Consider the following 12,956-nt stretch of genomic DNA (forward strand, 5'->3'; position numbering starts at 1 on the left):
CTTTGCTTTTGTTGTACTTTTGCTTTTGTGTTGAGTATGAGAGATGAAAGAGACTGCACCGTTCAGCGATTAAAGATGGGGGCATTCGTTTACTGGCAGACTGCAGGCATACGGATTTGAAAGTGAGAGAGAGAATGGAATTAAAGGAGGGTGAGAGGGGGCTAGAGTACAACCAATGTTTTTTTTTTTTTGGGGCCAAATGGCCACCAATGTTTTTTTTTTTTTTTTAAATGAAGATAATTTCAAACCTTCATTTGGAAGCTGAAGATTATATTAATTAGGTCACATGTCTTTGACGGCCACCAATGCTTTTGAGTCTTGACAATTGCAAAATATACATGATTTTATAGTAAACTTGGGGTCGACCCAAAACAAAAACATAGCAAACTTGTTCTCCTTAATATCAATTTATGAGTAACATTTTTATATCTTTTATGTGTAATCTGTAAAGTGGGAAATATTGTGGGGGGCATCCTTCGAGGGGGTTTTACTTTTGCCTTTCATTTATTTTCATTAAATGTGATTAATCGTCATATTTCCGCATCTCTTTAAATATATATATATATATATATATATTTTAACGAGTATTGCTACGTATATTTATAATTTTATTTATAAAATTTATTCTACTAATTTTCTTTTAAATTTTAAGTTTTAAATTTTAAATTTTATAATTTTCAACCTATTAATAACTAATATAAAAAAAAAAATAAGGTCTCGTTTGTTTTTACAATTTCTCTCAATTTATATCATCTCATCTCATCTACGAAAACAAATGAAACATAAATTTTTTTGTAAATTTTTCTTAAATACATTTAGCATTTTCCATTTCTAATTATATAAAATAAATATTTTGATCACTACAATTAAAACTAAAAAATTTATTAAGAAGAGTCGTTTAATATCTCCCTCCCCACACTCCTCTCCCTTCTCCCTTTTCCTCCCATGGCTTTTAAGCCATTACTGTATAAATCTTTCACATCTTTTATCTCCCACGATAGAAAATGAAGGATCAATAGCTCTCCGTTCTTCGAGCAACATGAATTTTCATAGATGAGTGTGAAAGTTTTGCAACATTGCATCACGGGATGGATCTTAATTGGCTCGAGTCTTCGATTGGTTTCTAATTGCATGCTGCCATGTTGGCTCTCATGTGTTCGTTTTATTGGTTCTTGTTTTGAGATTTAATCGGAGTAGTTTAGGAAGCTGGAAGGTACGTAGAAATTAGGCATTTCCATGATACAGATCGAGATTAATGTAATTTGTAGGAGAAAATTAAAAGATGGGCAATTAGTCGGGAAACTTGTGTCAATGTAGGCGTAAGTCTGGTTTGGATTCACAACTCATCTTATTATTATTAATTACTATTCATCAACTTTAACTCATAAATTTCACTACTATTCATAATCCATCTTACGATTATTCATAACTCATCTCAACTCATCTTCGAATCCAAACAAGTATTGATCTCACCGTTAGTGTGCTGGCATCAATGAAAATTCATGTTGGCTTTATACCTTACCCACCATTTCAAAATAATGAATGAACAAAATGCACACTAAAGAAAGCATCATTTGAACTAATCACTTTATAACTCAACCATTATATGATTATTTGGAGATTATATATTTTATTTTGATGTTAAACCCACGTGTGAAAATCATTTTAGGGTCTAATTTGTCTTTATATTTTCAAAACCAATATACATATTGATTTTATTTTTATTTTTAAAAAATTATTTTAATTACAAAGAGAGAGATCCTACATTAATAAATAATAAATAGATTGATGTATTAATTTAAATTCAAGATTGTCCAAAATAAAAGGAGATGGGCTGCAATCAATTTGTGCAGAAACTCATATGATACAAGGTAAATGACAAAAATCTCATCATCATTCTTCTTATAAATAAAAAAGAAAAGAATAAAAAAAAATAGGAAGATGAGCATGCAGCTGAAAGGGTTGTTGTATAGGTATTTTTTTGTGGAGTCATGTTACACAAAAATTGTATATTCTATACACTATTTAAAAATATGTAATTTTATTCTTTTATCATCGTATTTTATTCTAAAATTTTTCTTCTTTATGATATGTTTGATTTAAGAAGCTGGTTGGTAGGGTCAAACTCCATAAATGTGACCCACTTTCATACACACACATACATACATACATATATATATATGTATGTATGATGGAATTGGAAGCTTTTAAAATTCCAATCTTTTGGTCAAATTCTTTTGCACTTAATTGGTAGTTGTAGCCATTTGATGGGGTTGGTGGTTCTTTACTACGTGCGAACCCCTTGGAATTCTTCTTTCTCTTGCTTTGTAAATGCCAATGGCCCATATTCACCAAAAGCATTACCTTAATCATTACTATAATATCCGGTTGGCATTATATATATTCACACATGTATGTCTATTATTCTCCCAATGAAGATTTCTTTTTCTTTTTATTATTTGGAAATAATAATATTTAGCACTTGCTTTAATTTCTTTGTTTCTCCTAGATGATAAGTAAAATCATGGATTGTGTAGCAAATCATATCATATGGTCCAATGAGCTAAGAAGCATCATGTTCCTCTCACTCACTAAGGTGGGATTCTTGATTATTATAAGAAGTGGATCGTCTCTAATGATGTTTATATTGAAAATATAAAAGTCGATCATAGTCAATTCTATAATCAAAAGTTCTATCTGTAGTGATTTTTATGTATTTTTTGCATATTTTTTTTAATATAAAATAATTATTTTGACCAATCACATTAATGAAGTGCGTAAGAAGTATGTAAAAGTGATTGTATATGATAAAACTATTCTTTAATATTTATAATATGAGAAATAATAAATATGATTATTTTTATGGATTTTTTGAATTATATTTAATGATGAGTATATTTTGAATTATTTATTACTTAAATGATTGATATAAAACGCTATTTAGATTGAGTTATATCAACTAATATGATTGGTAAATGTCTCAAATTCAAAATGAAGAATAATCAATTACTATGTTAATGATTAACGATTAAAATACTTTTAAACTTTAATCTTAAATCTATTATGGTTCTTTCAAATATATATTTACAATGTATTTTAAATTATTTAGTTTGAATAATATTATATATAGTATATTATAATTTATATGAATTGAGATTAAAATCGATTTCTTTTGTGGTTGATAAAAAAACAAAAACGCAGATCAGATTGACACGTAAACCCAAGGCCAATGGTGAAGATTTAAAATTCTAAAATTATTTATATATATATTATTATGTAGGAGAGAGGGAAGATATATGGGGAATCGTGAAAGTGGGACCCAATGACAGCTGCAACTGACATATCACGTTTCTCTTTAACTTTTCTGATCTTTTTCTCCACCTCTACTTTTTTTTTTTTTTATTATTATTATGAATAAGTTCCAAAGTAAAAACAAATAAAAAATAAAAAGAATCTGCTGAACCATCACAAAATCGACACGTCAGCTTCGTCAAGGTAGGTTCCACCGACCATCTTTTCAATTACTCTCTTGATCATCTTATGGAACCAGGGGCAATCCCGATATTTACTTACCGGTGATAAAACGGAAATTTATGAAAATAATAATTATATTTAAAGATCTTTATATAACTTAAATGCATATTCGTATTTTGGCTAGAAATAAATAAAATCTTCTACATATTAGTCAAATCATTAAAACTAGTTACAGAATGAAGCTCCCTATCATCTTTGGTCAGATATTATTCATTCCTCAAAATAATATTTTAATCATTTTTAAAAATTATTATATTATCTAATTATTTTAAAATCTATATTATTTATTTCAATTTTAATAAATAATCTGTTATTTTCTACTTTAATCTATTTTATTATTAATAATTAAAATATCAAATTATTAATTAATATATTAAATGTAATTGTAAAATATTATAATTTTTTTATAAAATATTATTAAAATATATAATATTATATTATTATTTTAACTTTAAAATGACTAATTTAATATGAATTCACCTAACCAAAGATTAATGTTATAGCCAAAACTTGAAATTTTAACCAAAATTTAAACTTGGCATTGGCCTAGCCAAATGTTTAAATGACAGGAGCTAGTCAAAATTTGGTTAGGTAACTCAAAAGTGGAATGCATTGGACTAGGCAAACATTCATAGCTCTACTTTTGAGGTACGATAATTCTATATCTTTCTTCAAATTTGACTAGTCACTATTCATCTCCAAACTATTATTTTACTCTATAATTATTTCCAACAAACATCTTCATTCCCTTATTTTTCTCTTCTTCACTTTCATTTCTTTTTTTTCTCTATGTTTTTAGCAGTGTTTTTTCTTTTTTATCATGAATATAAAAATTGGAGTCCTACAAATTATGTTGAAGTAGAAAATTCCAGCTAAAGAAGACTTGTATGCTTGCAAATGATTGTTGATATGCTCCTAAACATTTGTAAATAAAGTTCTAAGATATAATATAAATAATTTATTTTGTTAAAATTTATTTTACAAAATATAAAAAAATAATTAAAAAAATATTATTAAAAAATATAATATTATATTATTATTTGACTTTGGAATGACTAGTCCAATATGGATTAATCTCTCTAAAATTTTTAGTTTTAGCCAAAATCTCAAGTTTTAGTCAAAATTTAGACTTAGCAATGGCCATTGTCAATGCTCGGTCCCGTTTGGATACAACAATCGTTTTATTTTATTTTATATCATCTTATCATTATAATTTTTTTAAATTTTTATATAAAATATAATTAACAATTCAACTTTTTCAAATCTAAAAAAAGTTAATATTAAAAATTAATATTTTAACAATATTTATTCAATTTTCATCTTAACTCATCTCATCTCAACTCACTATCCAAACCATACCTAATTATGCCATATAATTTAATTTTAAAAATAAATTTTAAAATTTAAATCTTATAAATTAAAAATATTGTGTGCCTAAAAACTTGGAACTATCACTGCTTGAACAGACGCATGCATTGAAATCCTTTTTTTCTGCTGGAATATCATGAAAACGTATCGGTAATAATAATATGGTCAGATCGTTGAGAGATTACTTGCCTATATAATAAATGATATTTGATTCTTTAGTAAATGCATTTACATCAAAGTGACAAACACTTGAAAGAAAGATCACAACATTTTGCACCTTCTCTCTCAATTCTTAATAATTCTTATTTTTCCGAGGTTTGATTGGCCGAGAAAAATAAATGAAGTAAAATATTTATATGTTATAATTTAATTTAAAATATAAAATTAAAAATTTGAGAATAGAATAACTCAATTATATATAAATGGAGTAACATTAACCGTAGAGATGTATTTTTGGGCCTCGTTTGGTTGTTAGATTGTATTGAGATCAACTCAGTTCAGTCTAATTTTGAGTTGAATCTAACATCCAAACACTTAATTCTCAAATTACTAAATTCATCTCAACTCAAAACTTCTTTACACGTAGAATCTACAACATTTTTCAATTCAATACCTTTTTACATGCGCGATCCATAATATTTTTTAAATTTTTATAAATATATTTAAATTTATTTTAATATTTAAATACATCTAAACTTATCTTAAGTGAGCGTCATAAAATTTACTTTATTATCTCAATTCATTATTATTTATAAAAAATTTAACTTATTTCAACTCAAATGTTAGTGTCTGGATTATTAATTAAGCAATGACCACTACACACAAGTGGATACATATATAGTACGTATATAGATAGTAATAAAAAAATGACAAGGACACTTTTGAAAGTCAAAGAAAGGGAAACAATAATATTTGAGACATGGAAAGCCTGAAAAGGTTCTATATGTTTTTTTTTTTTTTTTTTCGCTAGAGAGGTGAAGGAAAGATCATGATCAGTAGTACTATCTGTGAGCAACCATGCACCAATATTATTGTTGATAGTGATGCATATGGCTCACTTTGCAAAGGGCCTTTAATTCATTCATTGCCGTTGTCTAAATGGGAAGAAGTCAACAAGACGAGAGAGAGAGAGAGAGAGAGAGAGAGAGAGAGAGAGACTTTGAACATGGATGGATGGATGGATGTCTTCCACTTTTTCTTCATTTGGTGGCAAAGAATCAAAAGGAAACATGAGTGCAGAAGCATATATATATATATATATATATATATATATATGTATATGGTGCCCAGCTCCAGCATGCATGTGTCCAAAATCATATATATGTGTGGATATATATATATATATATATATAGTGATATTCATCGATATTATAGAATGAATTAGCAGATGATGTGAGCTTGATCACATGCTTTGGTTTAAATTAATTGATGATGTAGACAATATTAATGATGCATACTTTGAATCAAGCTTCCTTTTTTCTCCTACTTACAAATAAATTATTAATGCATTGCACTGTAGGGTAGGGTTTGGTTTTTGTATGCCATGTGATACCAAGGTGGTGGGGTACAGGAGGAAATTAAGATTCTCCACGCCCCCCCATGTATTAATAATCATGATTAACAGTATATAATTGAGTTAGCTTTTTAAATTTTTCAATCTTCCAAGATATAAAGATGTCTTAGATCGAGCACTACAAACAGTAGTTAATTAGTATCTATCTATGATCTTAATCTCATGCATCCCTACTTTTAATTTTGTAAAGATATCTTTTATTTTTGCCCAAGTTTGGAGTTTGGAGAAGATGGATCAAAAGAATATTCTAGGATTTAATTTGTTCCTTGATCTTGAAACTACCTTAAAAGAAAACATATATAGAAATTTCAAATCCCATGATCATGTTCATCAATCGCCAGTACTGCACGCATGCATTCTCTATTCTCTTGAATTATTGATAACAATATTCATGTGAAAGTATTCATGGCAAAAAGAAAAAAGATCGATTCCAACATTTATTTATTCATTTTATAATTTTTCTATGAATTTATTTTCTTTAAATAACATATATGTTTGTATGCAGGTGGTCAGCTCACTCCAAAGATATGCTCAAAAATCTTGAGGGTATTCGGGGTTCTGGGCTGTTTCTGGCATTTCCTTGTCAGCTTCTTTGTGAGGTCAGATCATTTTCTTTTAAATATATCTGCATGATGCAGTCGTAGCTAAGCTAGCTTTGCTGTCTCTGATTAGGTACCTAATCAGTCAATGTTGAAGCTAAAAACTAGAATATGACCTAAAATAATCTATTTAACATAAAGTCAGCATATGCTAATTGGTTTATTGGAAGATGCATGCATGCAGGCTTAATCCTTTGTTTACTCGCTTTATTTTGCATGCTTGATTATTGGGTTGAGTTTAAAAACCCATCCAATTCTCGCCTTAAATTTATACAATTATTAGCTTTTGTTTATATAATTGTAGGAAGTTTCGTACCTAACTAAAATGGCTCTTAAGTTATTTCCTAAAATATTTCGATTTGACCAATATAATCGGTCAGTGAATAATGTTACATACAATCGTCGAATGCATAAAGTACTGAGCAATCGTTTTGAAAAAGAGTGTGATCCATTATTAAATTTTTTTTTTATGTTGATCATATATTTACTCACTTTTCTCAAAGAAATTACGCGACGCTTGCACATTTCACGATTTGCAAATATCATTTCGCTTGCTTGCTTATCTCCTCCTAAAACTCTTCTTTTTTTTCCCCCTGAATTTCATTGTTTTTTCCTACCAATTTCCGTATGCAACTGCAAATCCAGACCCGGATTCAATTATATATAGGAAATGAGAAGCAATCGATAGTACAATAAGCCATCGTCTTTCTTCTACATTATCAGCTTTGACCCTTGTTCCTTGTCCCGACCAAAATGGGAGGCCATCCTAGATTTTTATCAACTAAATAAATGACAAAGCACCATTAAGATTGAGGTTTGAATTAATTGTGAGGTCACAGGCACGATTCCTTTGGATATGGGTCCTGCCACATCGTATAATAAAACACTGTTAGTTACTAAGCAGAAGGTGACACACAACCTAATCAAGGTAGAGACAAAATTGCAGACATTGGAGGATTGTAGCTGTTCATCTAACCATGATACTTTTTGGCCTTCTCTTTTTGAACTCTACTCTGTGGCTTTTTGCAACACGAGCAATCCTGCGTTTTTTCTATGTGATTTCATGAAAGCACAACATTTTTATCAAGTTTTTTCATGGTGCTGTCTTTTTGTTCAATTTTCATTCACGACAAAGAGAACTTTTTCCATCATTTTATCCATAATAAATGTTATTTTTTTTTTTTACTATAATGTTCGAACCCATCTTCAAACAAGCAGGCAACGATATCCTATATCATGTTTGCCTTCTCTAGCTGTAATGTGAACCTCCTGAGCACTTAACATTCAACCCACTTTGAAGAAACTAGAAAGGATTAGCTCTCCACTATCATTAAGATTTTATTAGTGACATCTGATGATATTATTTATTAGCACCCTCCATATGTGTTTTAGTGCCACCCTCCATGTGTTTTAGTGCCAGTCTGCTAGAACTTGGCAGAAACCTCATTTCATTACTCTCTTATTTGCTCCTATAGTGTCTTGGCCAACCAAGTGCGCGCAAAGGAGAATGTACACAAACGACAGACGGAAGAAAAAGGAGACCAATTCCTCATGCATAAGCCATCTGCGAACTAACCTAAAAGCAACATGTATGTAGGAAAATAATATTGCCACTCCAGGGACAAGTATTCAAGCAAAGTCTTGGTCCAAGTCATGATCTATATAACAGGTTTAAGAAAAAGCCAGTAATGAAACAAGTCCTCACATCTGAAGTTCCACCAATTTTAAAAAGCAGTATAATATCTATAAATTTAGTTCATCTCATTTCATATACATACTGCAGCACCAGCACCATGGTGTGGTCACCAACGCATTTGTACATAGATATACCAATGGAAGAGACGGCTTTTAGTTCCAAATAGATTTTTAGTAGTATGCTCCCCTTAGACAGATAAAATTGTTCAAATATCACACACAACCAAACAGCAATTCATCCACATTAGCCTAGCAACAAAGTGATTTCAATAATTATATGGTGAAGTTAGCAACATACTACAAACCACTCCTTATGGATTTGTCCTGAGCGGGTGACGTTCATTTGGCTGGCCGTTGGACTTAGGTGGGGCATTGTAAATCAGATCTTGGATTTTGGAATACATCAGCATCTGTGAAGGGTCACCCCCACCACTGCTCTGTGATGCACGAGAACTCTCTTGCAGCTTAATCCTCTGAAACAGTAACTGCTTCTCAGCCTCAGCCTCATTTAACCGTTGTTTCAGGTAACTGCTCGCATATTCTTCCTCTGATTTGTCAGACTTGGCAAGAGCAATCCTCTGAAGCCTCTCAGCCTCTCGTTTTGCCTCATTGGCCTTGAGTTGGAACATATCAGCTTCTGCCTGTTTAAGCCTCACAAATTTCTCCAGCTCTTCGACCTGCAGTTCCTTTTTCTGCCTTTCCAGCTTCAGTTCTTTTACCTCCCTTGCCTTGTCCTCAAGCTCACGGTCACAAGCATCAAAAGCCATGCGGGCTTTCTTAAACATTCTCATCTTCTCATCAGCCACCATTTCCATCTTCCTTATGGCTTCCTGCACCACCTCAGCAATACGATTGCATGCCTCCTGTGGGGCAATCATCCGTCCACCTTCCCCATTTTCCATACTCTTTGAACCGTCCACCTCAAGCTCTTCATAAGGAACAAAGATATATCATAATTAAAGGAAAAAGAAAGAAAGAAAGCAAAAGCAAAACACCATACATTCTATAAGTTTTAGAATGCTTCTAAGTATATGTACCTTGGAAAAACATTAAAATTGCCCGGCAAGCTGCCAATGACTCTAATCCACTCTTCATTTTTTCTCTGAGATCCTCACACTTCAAAAAGAGTTTAATCCCTCGAGGGTCGTTACTTCCGTGAAAGATCCTACTAACAAAATCAAGTTCCCTCATCAGAGCCTCCCGCTCCCAGGCTGGTGCACAGTTGTGGAAAACATCTTTAACCCAACCAAGAAGCTCAGATGTCCGATTGCATGCCTTGCACCTGAAAACCATCTCAGATAGACCTGCTCCACTCTTAACAGAAGGACCCATACAAATGAGTCCATCACGTATAGCACAATCTGTATGAGTCCAATGAGAACACAAGTCACACCCAATCCATCTGCAGGTATTTACCTCGAAATCAAACTTGCTACAGATTACACACATGCAAAGATTGCAGAAACCATTTCTGTTAATGCATACATCGCATGTACAGTCATCGGCTGGGAGCTGGTTTTGGCATGCTATATTTCTGCATTTCTTGTAGACAAATATCTCAATCAGTGAAGTCTGAGAGAGACTGATACTAGGATGCAAGAATGCCTGAATACCAGTGTTTATTGAAACAAGAATTTCGAGCTGTACTCTGTGAGCTCTAATCAATGTCTTTGCGGTTAAATCACTTCTGCTCTGGAGAAGCTTCTGCAACATTAAAAATTCTTCTCTTTGCTGTGAACCACCATTGCCTTCAAGGATAATTCGGAGTCCACTTTTCAACTCTTCTAGAACCTCATCAGGTAAATGATGCATCTTTTCAGAAATAATATCAACTCTCTCTCTTGCTATGTCCCGAAGAGATATCTTATCTGCAATAGAAACTCGGCGAATGACTGATTGTGCAGGACAATCATTTTCAGCTTTCCCATTTTCCATCATCTTCTTTGCCATGATGGCATCGGCAGTGGGCCAAGTTTCTCGAGAACTAGCACTCTCAGTTGGTGATTCACGAATTTGATCAGAATGCGATCTGGGTTCCTCTGGGGAGAGGTGGGCATCTGAAGAGACAAGGGATAGTGAGGTTTGTAGTCCTCCAGGCCTTGGGTGCTGACGTGGAGGCAGCATTTTCAAAGAAGATTGGTGGTGAATATTAGAATTAGATGGCGTACCCATCAATCAGTTTCCCACTAATCCTGAAGCCGGTCGGCAATAGGATCATTGTACTAATTATCATTGGCACCCATATCCAAAAGTTATAACTTCTTATCTCTTATCCTAAAGACCACATTAAATGAAGAACCAAGAAAACTTAAGATAGCAGAATATACCTCAAACCAAACATTCAAGCATGCAAAGCTATTAAGCGTAGAAAACAAACACAAAAGCAAAACTTTTCATTCATAAAACCGAGGACAAATGATTATTATCATTCCACAAAACATATGGACTGAGAAAATTAGGCAAAACAGTCACTTAAACAAGATGGGTAAGAGGTTGGCTCAAGTGGTAAAGGCCTAGGCTTGGGGGTATGCTCCCCCTAGGTCTAAGGTTCAAATCCCCTTAGGTGCAAACAATCTCTACGGGTCAGGACGGGAGGATTTTCCCCTTGATTTACCCGAAGTGCACTTGTAGGAAACTCTTTGTAGAGGGCCTGTGCACTCCTGGGATTAGTTGAGAAGCTGTTTCCAGACACTCAGTGCCAATAAAAAAAATTAAAAAAAAATAAAAATAAAAGCGTATTCTCAAGCTTCAAATGTTTATGTGCATGTATTATAGCTTCACACAAATTCAATCATCTATGATCAATATTCGATCAAAAATCATCTATAACCAATATTTCAGTGTCTTATCAGCTTTCAAGCTTTGCGCACAAACACAATCATGCTGATGCAGATCATTTTATCAGCAGAACAAAGAAGCACAGCACATAATTCAGGCAATATAAACACAGGTCAAAAAGCATTTTAGAAATAAAATAATATAAACAATACAGCATACCAATAAAACCAGCAGATCACCGAGGAAAAGACACTCTACCACGGACCTGTTTATAGCAAGTTTTCCCAACATGTTTGATTACTGAGAGAACGAGAGAACGAAAGAACAAAAAAGTAACCCCCCCAAAAAATCTATCAGCGCATAAAAAGCCACTTCCGCTTCGTAAAGAGGACAGCTTTAAAAAATATGAAAAAAAGACCGAAAAAGAAAGTAAAAATATAGTTGAAGTTTGCGCCCTTTTATGAGGGCGATAATAAAAAAGGAAATAGAACTCACCGGAAGATAGAAAAGAGAAGGCTTGAGAAGATAACTTTGCCGAGCTGAGATCCAAGCGGATGGATGAAGACTACAACTTCGATTTCCCGGAGAGGAGTGAGAAGGGACCCAAAATATATATCATCTCTCAAGGGCAGAATGGGAACACAGCCCGCCATTTTATATATAGATATTGAGTAATTTATAAAAGAGTAAAATTAATTATTAAAAAATTATTTTTTTTATATAAATCTCATATTTTATTTATTTATTTTATAAAATTAATTATTAAAAAATTAATTTTTTTTTAATATAAATCTCATATTTTATTTATTTATTTTAAATAATTACATAATAATAACATAATTTATAATTATAAATATCTTTTCTCTATTTTACGAACGAAAAGAGTTTTCTGGAATTAACGGTCAATGATTGGACAAATTGGTAAAAGACGCTGCTCGGTTCGGCTGCTTTTTGGAATTTTTTGACCTTAAGAGTTTTGAATTTAATTGGTTTTAATTGGAAGGATGATTCGTCTATTCTCGAATTCCAATATTTGTTCCAAAGAATCATCTTTGCCCGCAACTCTTAATTTAATACCTTAAATACATAATGCAGGCTTTATTTTATGATTTATTTTATTTGTTTTTATTAAGGCAAGATTATATAAAGTTTGTCTTTAGTTATTACAAAACGGAAACTAGTGTTCTTGCAATAGATCCAATTGGAGGACCTTTCCCACTATGTAATCGCAGCTAACTTGACGGCATAAAGATGAGGGAGGCAGCCATACATTTTGGTTGAAGCTGCTCATTACGCAATTGAATGCACACATCGATTAAAATCTCGACATATTTTCCAAAATTTCAAAGGAAAGGAGGAGATGATTGATGTCTCTTGCTATAGGCTGAATTGACCAGTCCATGGCCTTT

General features: G+C 32.0%; 1 protein-coding gene across 10 annotated transcripts; it reads right to left on the reverse strand.

Annotated features, from left to right (window-relative positions):
- Positions 1–8,782: 8,782 nt before the first annotated feature.
- LOC109012624 (OBERON-like protein) lies at positions 8,783–12,150 on the reverse strand. 10 transcript variants are annotated; one of them, XM_035683110.1, is made up of 4 exons: positions 12,043–12,150; positions 11,767–11,812; positions 9,807–10,961; positions 8,783–9,697 (listed from the first exon to the last, which is right to left on the reverse strand). In XM_035683110.1, exons 3-4 carry the CDS (start codon positions 10,939–10,941, stop codon positions 9,081–9,083), a joined length of 1,752 nt encoding a protein of 583 aa, XP_035539003.1. In that variant the 5' UTR covers positions 10,942–10,961; positions 11,767–11,812; positions 12,043–12,150; the 3' UTR covers positions 8,783–9,080. The 10 variants fall into 10 exon arrangements, with proteins under 10 accessions (XP_035539003.1, XP_018849889.1, XP_035539006.1 ...); XM_018994344.2 differs by having other exon boundaries at positions 9,807–11,043; XM_035683113.1 differs by having other exon boundaries at positions 9,807–10,826; positions 12,043–12,149.
- Between the last annotated feature and the right edge of the window lie 806 nt (positions 12,151–12,956).

Source organism: Juglans regia, chromosome 1 (assembly GCF_001411555.2).
Source record: "Juglans regia cultivar Chandler chromosome 1, Walnut 2.0, whole genome shotgun sequence".
NCBI lineage: Eukaryota > Viridiplantae > Streptophyta > Magnoliopsida > Fagales > Juglandaceae > Juglans > Juglans regia.

Excerpts from the sequence above, each read along its gene's own strand:
- LOC109012624 (XM_035683110.1), bottom strand. The coding sequence starts at position 10,941 with ATGGGTACGCCATCTAATTCTAATATTCACCACCAATCTTCTTTGAAA. Across the intron at positions 9,698-9,806 it reads AATTTTAATGTTTTTCCAAG|AGCTTGAGGTGGACGGTTCA; the intron begins GTACATATACTT and ends TTCCTTATGAAG.